Below are 18,376 nucleotides of genomic sequence, written 5' to 3' on the forward strand. Positions count from 1 at the left end.
CTAAATACCTTGTATTCTGCTGACAGTTGGGTTATTTTCAACCTCAATATTGAAAGCAACAAGACCATTAAATGAAAAACCTAAATAAAAGGTCACATTTTCATTTCCAGGGGGCACTGAATCACGATGGAGTGGCAAGATAGGAAACTCTTTCACGTGACCACGTATAAATAAATTTCTGTCCTTGGTCCAACCAGAAACTCTTTTGAGAATGTCACGAATCCTGGCAATATTCCATACAGTTCCATGTAGCCACTTCATTCTCCTCTCATCTAAGGACCCGCTAATTAATTTATCAATTTTAGTTTTGTGCACAATCTTACCTAAGCCATAACCCTTTCCCAGAAAAAAGTGAGTGTAGATTCTTTTCTTTCTGGTAGGAACATCTTTCATCTTGATGTCATAGAAACGTTTCAGGGTTTGAAGGGCTGAGTTTAGAATTTCATCTTTGTCTGGATTAGGCTCTTTGTCTAATGCCTCATCTGGCCAGTACAGCAAGGTGAGCAAAAAATGGGCACTTGCTGGAAATAGTCTTTTTCCTTTAAAGAATCTTACACTGAGCTCACGAAGAGTTTGCACTGGAAGAAGTTTGGCTGATCCTGGTGCTAAGCATGCTAGTGTGATGTGGCACAAAATATAATTGATCAGATCGTTGTCCTCCAGCCTGTCCCTTAGTGGGTTTTCTGTATAGAAACTAAGGATCTTCTCTAATTTTTCAGCTGACCTATTTTCTTTCTTGTCTGTTAAGAATGATAGAATATTAGTGATACTACCTCCACCACTCTTATAAATATTCATGCGTCTAATCAGCTGGCTCTCAGGGACACTGCTCTCAGTAAGTGATGTTGAGATGAAGAATTTGGCATATACCTCAGATTGTCTCTTTAGCCATTTTCTGGGATTATAAATTTGTTCCTCCTTTTCATCTTTTTCCTCTTCCTTCTCATGGTTTTTATCTGTTTGGAAGTAACTTAGGTCTTCTGAAATCCATTCCAGAGCATTGTATAGGTTCTGGCGTAAGCCTTTTAGGCGGGAGTGAAGCCTTCCCCATGTTTTTTCAATGTCTTTAGGAATGTAATCTGTGATCAGGTATTTCACAAGCTCAGAATATTCCCCCTCTGGACTTCTGCGAAATACATGGACTGTGGACAAAAATCTAAGAAGACGACATCCTACTTCTACTTCTCCAAAATAGCCAGCGTTGTTCATACTGTCACGTTCTGCTTTTGCAGCCTGTTGTGCAGCCCTGAAGCATTTCATAGCTTTGAGAGCAATCTCTATCTTTTGAATGATGCTTTCAGGAGTGTCCTCCTGTGTCATTTTATCCACAGTGAAACTAAACCATTTCCTGTAGACTTGACCTTCTGTATCTAAAATATAAGAATCATTTGGCAAATGAGATTTTGCAACCCCTGCCCAATACTCTGCGTCTTTAAATTTTTCATTGTTGTAATGCAGTCTAGCAAGCTGCTGGGCAAAAAAAGGATCTTTTCCAATGAGTTCATATGCAGCTTTTAAAACAGCTATAGCCTTTTCACAGTCTTCAGCCTTACAGACATGTTCAATGAATGGGGAGAAAAGAGTGTCAGTATTGTCACCTCTGCTCCTTTTATCACGTCGAATAAACAGATCTCTGATGAACTTTATGAATTCCTCTTGTCCGAATCTGTTTTCAAAGAGCGTCTTTTCCTGAAGAAGTGTCATTGCAAGTTGACTTTGAGGTTCATTCCCTGAAAGCTGATGCAGAATTTCTTTTGCAACCAGACAGTGTATTATCTGAACAGATGAAATATATGTAGTACTTTCCCTTAGCTCAATAAAAATCATTCTTGCTTGTTCACTCAAGTGACTTTTGAAATCATATGCTCTTGATTTCCTTTCTGTATATACCCCCAGTCCCAGAAAAGCCTCACAGTGTGACAATGAAAAATATGAATTGGGTACATAAAAATTAAGCAAAGCCACATAACGCATCAAACATGTATCACGAGAAGAACGGTCTATGTCTTGCAATATGTGCCCTACAAAGTCTCTCACGTATGTTTCATTGAACTCCTCACACATCAGGACAAATGTAAGTATGAATTCTGGCTTGACATCTTTCTGCTTCAGTTTTTCAAGTTTAGTTCTGAACAGACTTTTCTCTGAGTCTGTCAGCTTGTGAGTGACAGCAACTGTGTCCAGTGGAGAAGCCTTGCAAAGCCTTTCGGGGTCATTGGATCGTCTGCAGCACATGAGGATGAAGTAAGGTCTGGGGGAATTAATTTTCCTAGTTGCTACAGCATCCATTAACTCATTCCTTAGTTCTTCTAAATAGTCTTCATCGTAATCTTCGATCAGGAGGAGCACAGGAAGACAGTGACTGATTTCTTTTTCTTCGTAATCTCTAAACGCAAGTGCATGCTCACAAACAGTTGCAGGTGAATATGAAGATTTGATGACAGCACATCTTAAATCCTTTCTTCTTTTCCATAGAACTTGCCGTGCTATTGTGCTTCCACCACTTCCAGGATGGTGAAATATCTTTAGTTTAGCCACAGAATAATTGAGTCCACTTCCTCGTAAAATGTCATCTAGGAGTTTGCTAGCATCCTTACATGCTTCACGTTCAATGATTGCCCCACAGCATCTTTTATCAGCGAGCCAGAAGTTTTCCCAGATGATTTTTCTCCCTCGGTAAAAATTTTGCTCTATTTCTTGTATTTCTCTTTCAGTCAAAAGATCTAATTTGATATCATCACATTGGTCAACACAAAGGATTTCCAAGGAAAACAGTTTCTCTTCTTCCAGTGAGGGAAGCGTACACAGCCCTCTAGTGGAAACTGGCAGATGTCTGGGTTGTGCTGTAGAAGGCAGCATTGTTTGAATGGTGGCATCTATGTGACTTAGTTTCATACCCACGATACTGCATTGTTCTAGTGTCTCAATGCTGCAGGATGCCTGAGCTAAATTAGCCCACTTCCCATAATTTTCTCTGGACTCTGCAATGCAAACAATATACTCTGTGCCGTTCATCTCTGTATAGAATTCCTGGAAGGTGTCTACAAGTGGTTTCTGCACTGGTGAAAGCAACAGGAAAAGCACAATGAAAGACCGCTTTGGCAGGATTTCATCACAGATACGAGTAATTGCTTTCTTAAGGTATTTTTTTTTGGTTCTAATCCATGTATTTTCATCACAAGGTTTTTCATCCCCGAGGAAATCACTACGCCCATTGCAGAATATCCAGCTGGTCTGATCAAACAGGCACAAATGTTTCTGAGAGGGAGGGTTGCCAGTCTTACTTTCATTGGAAAAATCCTGTAAAAAATAAGACCTTGTTGCATGGTGTTCCTTGTATTTGCTGTACAGCCCTGACACATTAGAATCTTCATCAAAGTCAAAGACGCAGAAAATATTCAAGTGCATTAAAAAGCTGATGTAGTTAAGGTCATCCTTTTCACATCTGTTTGTGACAAGGATGTACCGTAGGGAATCATCCATATAGCTTTTGCCATCGTTTAGTAAGATTGATAACTTTCTTCCTAAATTTTGAGGTATTTCTGTATATACCTCTGTGCAGGAGAGCTCTGCTTTTTCTCTTTGAACATCCCTGTCTTGTAAACCCTGAATAAAAGTAGCTAGATCATTGTGCTTTACGGGTTCAGATTTTGCTCCTAGTCTCTGATAGAGAGCTCGATCTTTTGTTAGGGTCACCTTCTGGCTGCCTTCATTGTATTTTGGCAAATACACTTCAAAAAATCTGTTCTTTACTAAATTGGATGTGGGTTCAATGTCAACCTCCACCACAAATCTTTGTTCCTGAGAGTCTTTTGAAATCACTTCAACAAAAACAGGTGGGTGAATACATTTCCTTGCAATTTCTTGTACATTTTCACAAAAACACTTTTCTATATAATCTAATGCATCAATGTAGTATTCTCTCTCTTTTACCTTTATGCCACTGATCTGTCCATGTTTCCAACCCGTATCCTCAACGCTGTCCATAACACCAAAATGTATGGTGCCATTTGTTCGAATGTTCATGCAGGCTGAAGCAAATCGTATCACTTCGCAGGCAAATTTTGACTGCAGTTGATTTTTGTTCAGTTCTGCAGCAGTGGCAAAGGATTTGTATTCATGGCAAGGAGTGATTAAACCATTGACTCCTGATTCTGGAGCAAGAACTCTGTCTTTCACGTATTTGAAATCAGTATTCTGACTTCTAAATGGTCGACAGTTGCTGAGCTCTAAAACTTCATCAGTACTTTCAAGTTGGGATTTGCTACTTCTCCTTTGCTTCTTGCCAGAAGTAGCAGCTGTGTTGTCTCTCCTAGTTTTATCTACTGGACCACAGCTGTCTTCACTGGAAACTTTTTGAGCGGGGGAGTTTCTGGGTTTTACTGGATCTATTTGTGCATCAGTTCTGTCAGATGTTTTGCTGCTGGAATGCTTGGCTTTTTGCTGTAGCTGCAGAAGTTCGTTTCTCTTGCGGATTAACATGTGGATTTGACCTCCCTTCATACCTATGCCTTTGAGGAAAGAGTCATCCAGTTCCATTAGTGCTGGACCTGTCACTTCTTCCGCGTATAGTTTTTCTACATACTCTTTCTTGATACCAGTAGATTCTAGCCAATGTTGGACATGGTTCTCATCCCATTTATTCACAGGTAATGTTCTGTAATCTAGAAATTAAAATTACGTATTAGTAATACAAACTAGAAACGTCAACGTTTTGACAAGGCATAATCCTTGCAAAACTGGCTACATTGAATGCTAAATTGTCTTCTTTCTACCAGTCACAGTGAGAGACTGTGCCTTAACTTCTGAGATATGTCAGTTCTGATGACTAAAAGCATCCTTAGTCTTAATCAATGAGCTGTGCTTAGCAGTGGTATAAGACTAATAAATCAGTGAAGCAGGAAACCGTGAAGGAGGTTTGGAAACGATCCTCAAAGAGAGTCATGGAAATAAGCCAAAATGTTTTTTGAAGGGAATGATGTGATAAGGTTATCGGAACTGACACGGGCTGAATTCTTCGAACTAGAGAGGTTTGGGTAGGTCATTTACCCACTTAAGTGTGTTTATTTTCTGCTAGATGAAGATAGCATCAGTACAAACCGTAAGATGATGTTAAGAGTTACCCAATTAGTTCCCAACTAGAGATGAACCCTTAAAATGCAGACATTAAAAAGCAAATTATTACATATAAAGTACAAATTTTCTGGAAGCAACACATACCCATTGCTTTTGATGAGTGAAATCCTGCTGTTAACGTGTAAAATCCTAGAGGGGGGAAAAAAAATAACTTGTCTTCAGATTTACAGTTAACATTCCTGTGTTACCTAAAGTTGACTGCCTTGTTCTGTTTTCCCAAATTCCTCTCCACCTTTTTGGGCCAAGGTAGTTTCTGTACCTCTGAAAGCCCAGTCTTGCCAGCTACACTGCTGCTGTACGCCTGTACTGAAGGCAGCTGTTCTTGCTGCTGACACAGATGTGTGTGTGAAGGAGATGGGGTTTGGCATGAGAAGCATGAGTTGACAGCTGTGCCCATCTAACAGCTACTTCTGTTAGATGTTGGAAAAAAGGAGGCCCAGCGCTAATGAGTCCCCTAGGCTGCAGGATATCACTTGCTTTTTATTCCTGCCTTTTTCTCACTCACTTTCTCCTTGCCTCTTGTTCCCTCACACTCCCTTTTTTCTCACTTTTTTTGGTGTGTACTCTCTCCTTCTCCCCTTTTCCCCCCTCCACCCTTTTTCCACATCTGTTCTGGTGCTCACTGGATTTTCCATGAAGATTTTTTTTTTTTTTTTGGTGGGATGTCCTGGCCTGGTTGATGCATAACATCTTCTGCCTTGCTCAGGCTCCATTTACAGGGGTACAGAGACTGTAGCAGGGATCGCTGGTTCTGTACTGCAGAGTTAAATAAGCCTGCTCAGTGTAACACCAGCAATGTATGACTGATAGATTCACAGTCAACAGTAACCATCCATGAGCTACGAACTAGTCAACAAGGGCCACAGTGAAAGGGGGATGGTGGTGCTGATGTTTCTCTTAACTGTAGTGTGAAAGCTCATCTCTGTGCTGGTTCAGCAGGTGTCTGTAGCCAGGTCAGCTTTATCCCTGCAGCTTGTGGTGGTACAACAGCAACACTTGGCCTCTGAATTCAAGTGTAAAAGGAGCAGTTGCTAGTGCAGCCAGCATAAAAGGCAAGTTGTGGGCCTCTGCGCAAACCCCTTGCAATGTCTGGAAGAAGGAAGCTTGTTACTGAGGGAAGGGACGAGTACTCACTCCCCAGGACCATGGCTCAGCAAGAGCCGAGTTCAACAGAAGGTGGCCATTTGGGGACATACGGGTCTAGGAGAATGGGGGATGCTAGAAAAAATAAGTGCGTAGTTACTGTTTAAGCACCTGGCCAGCCCTGTAGAAAGCTTGTGGGCTGACTGAGGCACCAGCATGCCCAGTAGCTTCAGTTTAAGTGAGTGGCTTTAAGGGGAACCTGTTACCAGACTGCTGTGATGTGCTGTAGCTGTAAGCAGGTCCTTCCTGAGTTAAGTGTAAACAAGCTGGGGGTTAGAAAAATGGTTGGAGACCGATTCCCGCTGCCACCTGAGCAATGGGGCTAAAACTATCCCTGAAATACTGGCCTTCCTGTGCCTGTGGCCCCTGTCCCAGGGCTGTGCTTGTAGAGAGACTTGGCTTGTGGTGACACTTCCCTCTCCCTGCCCCGTGCCTGTCTTTCTGCCGTGCCATGCTGTGAACAGCTGACGTCAGGCAGTGTTTTGGGCGAAAACGAAACTTGATGGCAATAGAAACTAGGGTGGAGCATCCTGGCAGTGCTGTGGATGTGCATCCAGGGGCTGCAGAGCCCTGTGCTGGAGGGGACCCTACCTGTTTTTAAGAGGAGCCCAGGGGCTGAGCGGCCGTGGCTGTGTGGGGCCCGCAGCCTGCATGCGCTCCGGTGGACGTGGGTACTGCCAGCTGCGTGGGTGGGCAGGGAAGGGCTGTAGCCAGGGGTGTATGGGGGCAGAGGTGTCTGCCTCCCCCGCTGCCTGAGCTGCTCAGATGGTCCCCTGACTGCCGAGCTGGTCTTTTCCTGGGGTGGGCAGGGCTGGGAGGGCAGCAGTGCAGGGAAAGCCTTGCTTTTCCCAGGCTTGCTACCAGCAAAGTCACCTGCAGGGCAGAGAATAACCTCCCCTTCCCACCCTTCCTCCCCTCATCATCTCCCCATGCAGGACCCCACCGCACAGGGGGACTGACTTACTTACCTTGTAGAGCTGCAGGTAACTGAACTCTCTCGGGTGCTGTAGTGCCAGATCCGGCCCCACAAGGAAAGCGTTTCCAAAGGGGCGGGGGGGAAGGGGCTCCAACCTGCTGCCTTGCCAGGCCCTGCCAGCAGTCGGAGTTCTGTGGGTGTTTCTGCAGTGCTCCCGTGGGTCTCCCTTAAGTAGTCCTACTGATTCCCAGCAATAAAAACGAGAACGGCTTTAAGCAAACACTCCTGATCATCCACCAGGTCTCCACCCCCTTCTTAGCATTACTTCCCTGGGCGGTGCTGCCTTTGAGACCCAGCGGGCTTCCTGTGCTGCCTGCCTTGGCCTGGGGAGGACCCCTTGTGTGGCTGCGCACCAAGGCCAAAATGGGGCACATGTCAAGGTGCTTGTGCAGATCCCCCCCACCCCATGTGTTGCTCTCTATATCAACTACCTGCTCACCAAAGTACTTAAGAGAGGCTGGCAGGGTCATGAAACACCAGTGGCTCATCAGCCCTCTGTAACACCGGGGTACAGGATGGCAGTTCCTGTACTTGTGATGTGAGGCATGCTGTAGCAGCCAAGGCTGTTTTACAGGCTGGCTTTCTTTTCCTGTAAACCACGTGATCATTTATCAGCTTAAGTTTCACACAGACACCCAAAAAAAAAAAAAAAAAAGTATCTCTGCACTGCACAGCAGTAAAACTCTGCAATCATTGCAGCCATTTTATCTCTTCTGTTCACCGGCCTCAGACACCAAGATGTAGGTGGCTGCTGCCCAGGGACAGTTGGAATAACAAAATGAGGCTCACCCCCCACCCATGAGAGAGAGAGGTTGGCAGTCGGTTTTTTTCCTGTATCAGCATTGTATCTTTGACTAGCAGAAAGATGGGGGTTTTGAGCAGGCGCATGCCCCTTCTCTGGGGAGGCAGGACTGCCCCTGCTCACTGTCTCCAGCCCTGGTTCTGAAAGCTGTGTTAGTCCACACATGGCACAGTCTGGCTTATTCCCCAGGCACACATTGTCACTAGAAGTTGGGATTTTTTAATCTGAGTACAAGTCTTTATTTAGTAGACTTATAAAAGAACTTTACATGATAAGTACAAAAATAGGAAACAGGCTTTGAATCTTCTTAGGTAAAACTACCATTATTTTTTTTCAAGCTTTAGAAAACTTGCACAGTTGGCATCTTAGGTAAATTGCTCTCCATACATTGTAAAACTAGGAAAAAAACTTCCTATAAAGTAGCTCCAGAACAGTAGCTGTGTGTACCCAATCATACACAGTAGAGTCAATAATTTATCAGTTTAAGACACAATGGCACAGTCATAAAAATTCCCACTTTGTAATTTTTCCTTTAATGAAGTCCATTGAAAGATGCAGTATCACTTTCCTCTTCCAGTTGTTATAATATGATTAAATATAAACACAAAACTGATTAAGAATGATTTGGCATGCTTTATACTTGTACCACTTGGATTTGATACCACGTTGTAGTAGAAATTAAATAAATATAAATATGTTAAATAAATATATTGTAAAAGAACACCCCATTTATATTAGAATTCAGCATTTCTTCATCCTTCACGCACTCTTAATGCTTTGTCATGGCTTCAGTGCCAATGAAAAGAAATACTGCATCTTTAAAAACATCGTCTCACTTGGATTTAATTAGCAACCCATACAAAGAGAAAACGGGGTTCCTTTATAGCTTTATCGCACCCATTAAAAACACTGCCTCTAATCTCACTGTTCTGTACATCTCATTGTTTCCTATTTGGCTCCTTTTCCCCAGGACTCATCTTATGTCTGGCTCTGCAGCTGGTGACTCTTCTTTCTAAGAAAGTAAGGAACACTTGCAGTAGTGAAACCATTAGCCTCTCACAAGCAGCTCACATTTGTGACGCGAAACATCCGGTGTATTTTTCTGAATCTACTTGTGTAGCTCTATTCTGATACTGTGACTTAAGTCAAGCCTAAGCTCTTCTGTGAATACTGGCTGATATTTAAACAATGAGGCTTAATTTCAAAGTAGGTAAACCTTTAACTGATTTTTCAAGTCAGTATTTTTTAGAACTTTATTGTACCTGCTCAAGTATGAGGGGACTAAGTTTCCAGGGTAGTACTGATTAAACAGCAATCGTACTCTCTCGGCTGTTTTTTGGATAATCATAAAGGATTCCCTTTACAATCACTGTGGTGTGCCTAATGCATAACCTAGCAGTAGTGCAATGGCAGGTTCTGATGATTTGCTACAACTAAAAGGCTCCTTTTGCAGATCCCAGTCCCTAGTAATTACATGATTTCAATCACTGTATTTTGATTCTTTGCAGTAAAACACATCGGTTTTAAAATCACATACAGTACAGGGATATTGGGTGACAGTTATATGCAGCTTTTGCTCTCTGCTTTCAGTGTCTTGAAAACTGCCTTGTAATAACTCCATCACCAGGGTTCATTGCTTTCCTGAAGTTACCGCTCGCTCCTTGGCTCCTACCACCTCCTGATCCAGCGCAGGCAGAGGTACAAGGCACTTTTTGGAAGCTTGGTTTCCTCAAAGAGAGAGAATTCAGCTCTTTGATCCCACTTTTCCCTGCTAAAGGTAGGCCTGTTTCACAGCCCTGTGCTTGGAATGTTGGTCCCAGAGAAGAAAGCTCCATCCCTCCCCTCTCAAACAGTGTCTCCTGCAAGGCTCAGCTCTGCGGAGTCCTGATTATAGTAATGCTGGAACAGTCTTTCTTGGCAGCAGATATGCATAGCATTGTAGGTATGTAGGAGCAGGTGAGGGAAACGAGCTGTAAAGTAACATACAAAAGCATCTGGGATGGAGCCCAGGGTCTCCTGCACTTCGGGAGGCAGTTCTCTGTAATGGTGCTTCTGTAAAGGAAGGAAGAAAATAGCAAAGGCTCAGTCAGAGGCTTTGTGTTCAAGGATCCCCTTTCAAACAGAGCAGTCTTTTTCACTGACAAAGTAACCTCATATTAGTCTATCCTAGAGGAGCTCAATGCCTAAAACAAGGCAAGATGGAAAGACTGTCAAGAAACAGCAAATGAAGGTTAACCATATGTGCGTGTTGCTTACAGAAAGAAGTCCTTTACCTTGTTTCTCATTGCCCTCAGAAGATCCCGTACTGAGCCTCCTTTATATGATCTGAATTTTCGAAGATCTGCAAAAGAAATGACTAGATTTCCTTTTGTGTTTGATGCAGTTTTAGTTGCTGGCCTCAAAAGTAAGGTACATGTGCCTACAGTCACGTATCCTTATAACTGTGTTTCAATATATAAACATGTACTTTAATTTGAAGAAATACATTGCTGACAAGTAAAGGTCATGTGCCAAAACCGAGACAGTTACTTTCCTGTCCTGGCAAACTGCAAACAACAGCATGTAACTCCTTCCCACTCTGATAAAACATTATCCATTACCTGTCTGAAGAGGAACAGTGATATGCTCTCTCCAGTCCATTTTCACCACCTCTCTTCCGCCTCTTTCTAATTGCTTGACTATTGGACCATCTAAAGATTCTTTCTCTATCCGGTCACTAACATCCTGGAAGAGACATTCAGGTTATTTCTAGTTTTATTTCCAGGCTTTTCCCAATAATTCTGGCCAGTTACATCCTGTCCTGATAACGGAGTTATGATTCTGCTTTAGTCCATTACAATGTACAATGCAATGCATCATGCTTGGACCTGGGCTACAGAAGCTTCTGAGATGATGAGTTGTCTCACTATCTGCCAAAGCCTTTTAATTACAGAATAGAGATTAAGGCTGGAAAGAACCTCAGGTCCTCAGCCAGTGCCCACCCTGCATCAGGATTAAGTGTGCGTATTCATTACAGTGGGCTACCCTGTTCTTGAAAACCTGCCTGGCAACACATCCTCCTGCATTGCTAGCTGCTCAAGACCTTCCTCACTCAGTTTAAGTTGATAACATTACGTTCTAGGCCCCCACTATAAAAGATCTTCTCTAAGACTAAGCCAATTTCTTAAGAGATACCACCTCGGTATTACGATTTTGCTTCTTCATTCCTCACAGTAAGCTTGTGGATTCTATCACCTCAAACATCCACAAAGCTAGGAGAAACTGACTTTAAGATTTGAAGAATTCTGCAGGAGTCCTTAGAAGTGAAAGAATAGAAAAGGCTAACACAAACCTGAAAAAACTGGAGCTGTTTTTCTAAACTCCAAAAGAACGGGTGTTTTAGCACACAGCTGGCAGATGGACGTTTCTGAGGGTCCATATTTATCATTTGCTCTATTAAATCACGAGCAACTATGTCTTCTGCAAGGAAAAGGGTGATAATTTTTAGGCTGTAGGGAAATCTAATGTTCCGTACTTTAGAAAATCATTATGTTCTCTACTTCCTCCAACACAATCCTGAACACTAGCTCCAGTACTGCCCTTATAGATATGCTGGGCAAACAACAGAAAGTCAGCAGTATTGAGTCAGTGTGATTATGAAGATCAAAGTTCAGCTCTCTTGTACCCTTTAAATACATGAAATATCTCGACAGTCAAGCTTGCAGGGTTCCAAATACTGTATCCCAGAGATGCTTTGTAGTACTAATTCGAAGAGCTTTCGGAACTTTACTTCAGGAGTACAACTTTTACCACTGCCAGGCGGGGAATCACTGTGGGTCACAATTCTGTCATTTCTGTTGGTATTTTAACACCCATGGAAAGTTCACTAAATGCTGTAGTGCTTTATGTTTACTGTGCTTTTCTTACCGTGCCTCCCTGCATTTAAAGACTCCAGGCTGTAGGCACCCAGCAGAATGTTGGCTTGCCGCTGTAGAGATTTGCCAAAGGGATGACTGCCTTCAGATACCACGTAATAAAAGACACAGCCAGCTGAAAAGATGTCGACGGTATATGTCTGCAAATAAACAACCTTTAATAGCAATAACATGGTTTTTTCTCGTGAAGACTCTGGCCATCACAGGGTGGTTATTTTGCATCTAAGAGCAGAAGAAAACTTTTCCAAATCACGGGTTCAGCTGCAAGCCAGCATGAATGTGGGGCTGGACTAGATGACCTTTAAAGGTCCCTTCCAACCCAGACTGTTCTATGGTTCTATGAATGCCCAGGCAGCCAGTACTGCGTATCTTAAGGTCTGACTGCAACAACATGCCGCCCGCGGGCTGTGCCACCGTCTCCCCAGGGGGCGGGTCTGATTGATGGAAAGATGAAGACTTACAGGGTTCTCTTTGCAATCTTCACTCAGCATCTCTGGGGCAATCCACCCTTCGGTGCCTGGCACGCCCGACCGGCGGCTAAAGCTGTGCCTGCCCACTGCCAGCTTCTTGCACAGGCCAAAGTCTGAAATCATAGCTTTGACTTTCCCATGGGCGTTAGGCATCGAGATGAGGATGTTATGGGGCTTCAGGTCCCTGTGGACTATTATAAACACCCATTTATCCACTCCAGGCAATCCCAACAATATTTGTAAATTTTTAATGTATTTGCATTGCAAACCTTTCACAAGTCTGAACCACTGTTCATTAAACCGAAGTCCTAACCTCCAACTATTGTCTTTGGTAGAGGCTCATCACTTTTTTTATTCCCTCACCACTAGTCATCATGTTGTGTATGACTTCTATCCAAAAAAGACAGCACCCTGAGCAAACGGTAATGACTAGCTTTACTACTCCACTGCAGCAAATGTTGCAGGGACAAGGCCGGTGTCAAAGGACAGACAGCATTGCTGCCAGCACTAGGTGGAGCTTCTACCACACTCTCTTCTGGGATTAGAACAAACAAACTCCCAGCACCAGACCAATTTCTTTTCTTTTTTATAGTTAAGAAAATATACCACTCTCCATCCAATACTGAAAAAGAGGCATTCTTACCAATACTAAGGGAGTGCAGGTAAGCAAGACCAGATGTCGTCTGTTGCAGGAGAGTGATGGGTTGCAAGCCATGGTGACTGAAGGCCTTCTGCTCAACATACTGTCAATTACAACACAAAAACCGAAGATTCAGCCACAACATTGCTTATCATTAGCCCCTGCAGAGATAGTAAATACAACCTTTCAACCTCCCCCACCCCCCCAAAAAAAAAAAAGTTTACACTGGGTAAATTGCAGGCTGATGTTAGTTGCTAACACACATAAAAGAGGGTGTTGCATTTTTGGGCTGAAGGTGATGATCTCTAAAACCTCATTCAGAGCTAGAATTCTATATAGCACTGTGCTCCAGAAGCAAGAGTAGAGGGTCTTCAAAGTCTGGGTGCTAGGAGGGGGAGGGTGACTAGAAGGGAGTCCTTCACAAGAAGGAAAGTCAAAGGACAACAGCTTCTGTCCTTAAATCAGTACAGGGTTAGCAATGTCTTTCTAAACATCTGAAAACAACTCTGTTGTAGGAATGTGTCATTGTCACAGAGGTGATGGCGGGAGTAACTACAACATCTCCTGTGGCAAGCACTTCAGAAAATTAAGCTAAAGGAAGCGAAGGCCTTCCAGGGAGAAGACTTTCACAAATCCTGTATGTTTGTAAGTGACCCATCACCTCCTGTAAAGTGGCAGCACACAGCTCGATGGCTATGTACTGAAACTGACGGTCCTTCTCTGTGCAGAAATAGCGAATCACATTAGGATGCTCATCTGACTCTCGCAGTAACTGTACTTCACGGTCTGCAAAGCTGAAGCACTCAGGAAGAATTCTTTTCACTGCAACATCACGGTTATCAAACGTCCCTCTACAGACAGGAAGGAAAACCACGTCAACCTTTTACACTCTCTGTACACAAAGCACATACAAAGAGAGTGACAATAGAAGACATTTTACAGAGGCATATTAAAGCGTTTCTTATGCTGGAAACAGATACGTTTGGTCATTAAACATTTCTAAGGGAAGTAAAAGTAGGTTTTGCTAGTGAAGAAACACTGCATGAAAATATCCCAGACACAAACAAAATACTTTCTGAGAGGTTTAATTTCTGTTCATATTAGATATGTGTGAGTTGTTTTTTTTTTTAAAAGAAGACCTAATGCAAGTAAGACATTCATTGGTCTATTTAATGCTGAATGCACATATTGTCTTCTACCTGTAAACAATTGTCCCTTCAGCTCCGTGTCCCAGCACATCTTTTGGATTAAATGAAATCTTGCCAACCATCACTCTGTTTGCATCTTCACCTGAACAAAAACCAAGAAACAAGGATTGGTTTAGGATGGGTCAAGTCAGCCTTTTACAACTAACTGCACATCCTTCTGGGCCAGTATATAAAAGTCTTTTTGCTCATCTCTAAATTAACACAGATGATCAAAACAAATGAACATCTGCATTTTCGTACTCAGGCTGAGCAGGCAAATACTCTCAGGTGACTAAGTAAGCCAACATGCAGAGTCAAACACGTTCCGTACACAACACCTGATATATGGTCTGGAAAGATCACGCCTCAAGACAGTATAAGAGACTAGGGGTTCTCAGCAGACAAACTCTAGAAAGTTTTATAGGTGTCTTGTTGAATTTAGGAAAAGCTGACCGACAGTTATGGAAGTGGGTTTACTAGCAGTTCCCCGAATAGCCTTTGAAGGGACAAAAGACTGCACAGAAAGATCAGGAAGGCAGGCTGCGCTGCATAATCCTTATTTCTTGATTCCAGTTAATCATCGTAATACGTATTTTTATTTAAACAAACCTCTCCCTAAAATGGCTACAGGTTAATCCTGCTCAAAGTCGGGGCATGGCACACCTGCACAGTGTTTTGCAAGTGGTCAGACTAAATGAGAGTGATGGTCCTTTTCAGCTTTCTGGTCTGTGAAGTATCATTAAGAAGTGTTTTAATTGTTGTGCTGTATCATTATCCAGACTGGGGAAATAGAGAGACTCACAATAAAAGACACTGGAATCAACTTTACCTCCCTCTTCTTGCTCAGTGGAGAGGCAGCTCCCAACATCAGATGTGGAGATGCTGGAATATGCAGAATGGTTTGATGCTCTGGGGGACACGTTTGGTGTGCTGGTAGCAGAGCTCTCTGTCCGTCCACAGGAGGTGTCCAAGAAATCTGCTTCTGGGGGTATATCACTGGGAGCACAAAAGGGCAGCTTCTGTTGCTGCAAGAGCTGTATTTTCTCTTCCAGCTGATGCTGCCTCTGTTGCTGCTGATGTACACTCTGTGAGAAAGGACCTCAGTTCCGTAAGTGGAGTGAAGTTTCTTACACTCACGTCACAAAAGGGAACTCTATAGCTACTGGGGTAGCTACATCCAAAAGGTGGGAGGAAAACTCTCTTGTTATGACACTGTCAGCCAAGCAGGCTGGGGAACTTTCACTCACATGCTTTCAATTTCATTCTGAACTTCCATAGCAAAGCTGAGAACTCACACTGGGTGGTTAATATGGCAAAAGCTAACTGTTACTAGGTTGACTATGTGTCTTTAAGCCACAGAAGGATAACGGCTTTGATCCAAAAGCTGGAAAGCCTGACAGTGGCTCAGGTGAGAGAGAAAGGAGTGAAGCCAATGGTGCTAAGATCATGTCTGTGAAAAGAGTAACACATACAAAAACCAGAATTGGTAGGAGGAAAATAAAAATCTCCAGAGTTGGCACATATGCCCAGAGAAACCACTGTTCTGTCAAATTTGTAGCCTTTTCTACTCCCTGCACATCTATGGGGATGGGGAAAAATCCCTGTAGTGCATTACTTTCTAACTCCTCTATCATTTCTTGAGCTGTAAAATGTTACTGACTCTCACAAAACTCAAAAGCATGTCAAGCTAAGTCAGAATTACCATTGGATAAGCGATGATAAAAGCCACCCAGCCCACAAGCAGGAAAGTGCTGAGAATGATCGTGGCCATGTCTTTCAACATGGAGTCCACAGGAGCCTCTGGCCGAGGGACAGACCGAGCAGGTTTCTCCTCAATATCCTTTGGGACAGCAGGAGGCACTTCTGTTGAGGAACCTTCAACTATGTCAATAACCTAAGAGGCAAAGAAAGCTCTGTTAGCTCAGTATCTTCATGGGTAATGGAGCATTTATACCCTAGCCTTTCTGCTCAATCTTTTTTTAGTAATTTCTAATCCTACCAAAGTCAAAGAAAGTTTTGCATGTGGAAAGAAAAGCAGCTGAAAGACCTAATTCTGAAATAAGGAATGACACATTGCCATACCAGTGATTCTACGTGCTAAGTACATGAAAATCTGACACAAAAACTGTGCAGTAATTCCATGTAGCTTTCCTTCTGAGTCCTTCCCCAACTTGTACTCCTTTGTATTCTTCTATCATCCAGTAAGATGATTATTCTCATTACAAACCTCTTCAATAGTGGCTTTATCAGAGTCAGCCGGAATCACATTTTCAGGCCTCTTAGGTAAGTTACTTGGGAATTTCTCCAGGATCTTCGTAGGGGCAGATAATGGTGTTTCATGGTGCCCTTTGAAAAAAAAACACTTTTGTTGAAATAAAAAGTTGTCCCTTTTGAGGAAAGATACCCTTCATTTCCACATCTTTGCTGAAAAGTATATATAAAGTTGATTTACAAAAGGCTTGAGAACATCACAGAACAAAAGGTCAGATTAAAATTTGTTTTCCCTCTGTCCTTCCCAAGCAGTCACAGGTACAGTGATCACAATCCTGAAGAACACTGTGCTCAAGCACTAACTGTGGATTTGGCTCCTGACCATTAGAGGAACATGCTTTATGCCTCCTAGCTGGCTCACTCTCAAGGTAGTTTTGTTTTCTGATGTGGCCTTGAGGTGAAGATCATTTTCTAGATATGAAAAGTTTCTGAAGGGAATGGATCGCACTGCACAAAAAGGAAGCAAGAACCGTTCTGGCACTCAGCTACGATTGCTCTTCACGCTCCTTTTGCTCATGCTATCCAAGTATGCGAGAAGAGGGAGATGCTACTGTGCTCTCAGCTTTGGCAACTCGAGTAGACAGAGGAAGACTCCTGTTTGTATATAGAGCAGGAAAGAAAAGGGAGGGGAAAGACTGAGGGCACGGGTCATTCAGCGCAGAGGTTTGCAGAGGAATACGAGCTATTTAAAGGGAGCCGCCTGATGCACTGTAAGAGCAGGACAGTATTAACAAAGAAGGGGGTCACAGGAAGAGAAAGGCAGCAGTTAAAGAAGCTGAAAGTTACACTCTGTCCCTGACGCAGAAATCCTATGGCATATATAAGTTAATTCTAAACTTGCATCACTTAAAACTGAACTTCAGACAGTTCTTCATTTTTTGAAGCAAAATTGTAAATGCCTTGAAAAGTCAATTCCAAAATTTTGGGCTTTGGGACACACAGGACAAGCTGACACTTTTATTATTTTCAGCCTCTGTGCTTTAATCCTCCATTCGTAAAATGGGGAAAACATGACTGTCTGATCCATATGATAAGAGTTAAGGTAAAATTACGCACCATAAAAAAATCCAAAAGAAGCAGAATACACTGTTTACAGTAAATAATAAATTATCTATAGCCCTCTCTGAAGGAGGGGGCAAATAAACAATAAACAACTTTCCACATATTGAGCTAAGCACTCTTCGTCCTATGTGCTGAATAAAGCAGGGGCACTAGTAAAAAAAGTATGCAGTCATATACTTAAATACATTAATTCCTATGCAAATGAGGACTAATTAGAAACAATTAGTAGAACTCCATAATTACTGCCTGAGTTTAGGCAGTCATTATGGCTGATTTACAGCAGCTGAGTAACTCCTCCAAGGTTTTGATTAGAATTGTCCGAGGTTTGGATTAGAATTGTCCGCCAGACACAACGCCACCCTGCCCAGCGGCAGACCAGGGCCGAGCAAGGGGCCTGGGATACCTATTAACAGCCAGTCGTTCCAGTAGTTGAGTTTGTTCTTTTCTTTCAGTCCACTTGAAAACTTTACATCCGTGCTGGGGGTGATAACACACTCGCCATTGTCTTCAATTGTGACTCCTTCTGTTTTTGGACCCTCCAGTAAGGGTATGGCACTGCCACGGGGCTAGAAAGAGAGATTACTGTTACAATTAAGGAAGTGCTGTGTCCCTATAATATTTAAATAGGCAGCTAAATACAAAAATGGAGGTCAAAATTGGTGGGCAAGCAAAAATTACTCACAGCGAAGTCACCATGAGTAAACACTGCTGTTATGCCCTCAGCAATTGCTTCAACAGCCTTGGACATTCTAAGTCACATGTTGTCTAGGAGATG

At 42.8% G+C, this 18,376-nt stretch overlaps 2 protein-coding genes across 2 annotated transcripts in view; both read right to left on the reverse strand.

The window, feature by feature from the left end:
- Positions 1 to 4,554, reverse strand: LOC309411575 (sterile alpha motif domain-containing protein 9-like; the record flags this gene model as incomplete). The annotated part of the gene is made up of 1 exon (XM_082008247.1): positions 1 to 4,554. The coding sequence occupies exon 1, from the start codon at positions 4,537 to 4,539 to the stop codon at positions 1 to 3; it is 4,539 nt and encodes a 1,512-aa protein (XP_081864373.1). The 5' UTR covers positions 4,540 to 4,554.
- Positions 4,555 to 9,902: 5,348 nt separating this feature from the next.
- ERN1 (endoplasmic reticulum to nucleus signaling 1) overlaps positions 9,903 to 18,376 on the reverse strand; it is a gene marked incomplete at both ends in the record, with an annotated part of 38,210 nt that continues 29,736 nt past the window's right edge. Inside the window, 13 exons of the mRNA XM_082008099.1 lie at positions 9,903 to 10,109; positions 10,331 to 10,398; positions 10,658 to 10,781; positions 11,389 to 11,516; positions 11,964 to 12,111; positions 12,433 to 12,632; positions 13,085 to 13,184; positions 13,743 to 13,932; positions 14,281 to 14,371; positions 15,098 to 15,353; positions 15,971 to 16,162; positions 16,496 to 16,614; positions 18,005 to 18,167. Coding sequence (XP_081864225.1) covers positions 9,903 to 10,109; positions 10,331 to 10,398; positions 10,658 to 10,781; positions 11,389 to 11,516; positions 11,964 to 12,111; positions 12,433 to 12,632; positions 13,085 to 13,184; positions 13,743 to 13,932; positions 14,281 to 14,371; positions 15,098 to 15,353; positions 15,971 to 16,162; positions 16,496 to 16,614; positions 18,005 to 18,167 — 1,986 coding nt within the window. The remainder of the gene's footprint in view (positions 10,110 to 10,330; positions 10,399 to 10,657; positions 10,782 to 11,388; positions 11,517 to 11,963; positions 12,112 to 12,432; positions 12,633 to 13,084; positions 13,185 to 13,742; positions 13,933 to 14,280; positions 14,372 to 15,097; positions 15,354 to 15,970; positions 16,163 to 16,495; positions 16,615 to 18,004; positions 18,168 to 18,376) is intronic.

The sequence above is a fragment of the Phaethon aethereus genome, assembly GCF_964289735.1.
Source record: "Phaethon aethereus genome assembly, chromosome: 18".
In the NCBI taxonomy this organism is placed as follows: Eukaryota; Metazoa; Chordata; class Aves; order Phaethontiformes; family Phaethontidae; genus Phaethon; species Phaethon aethereus.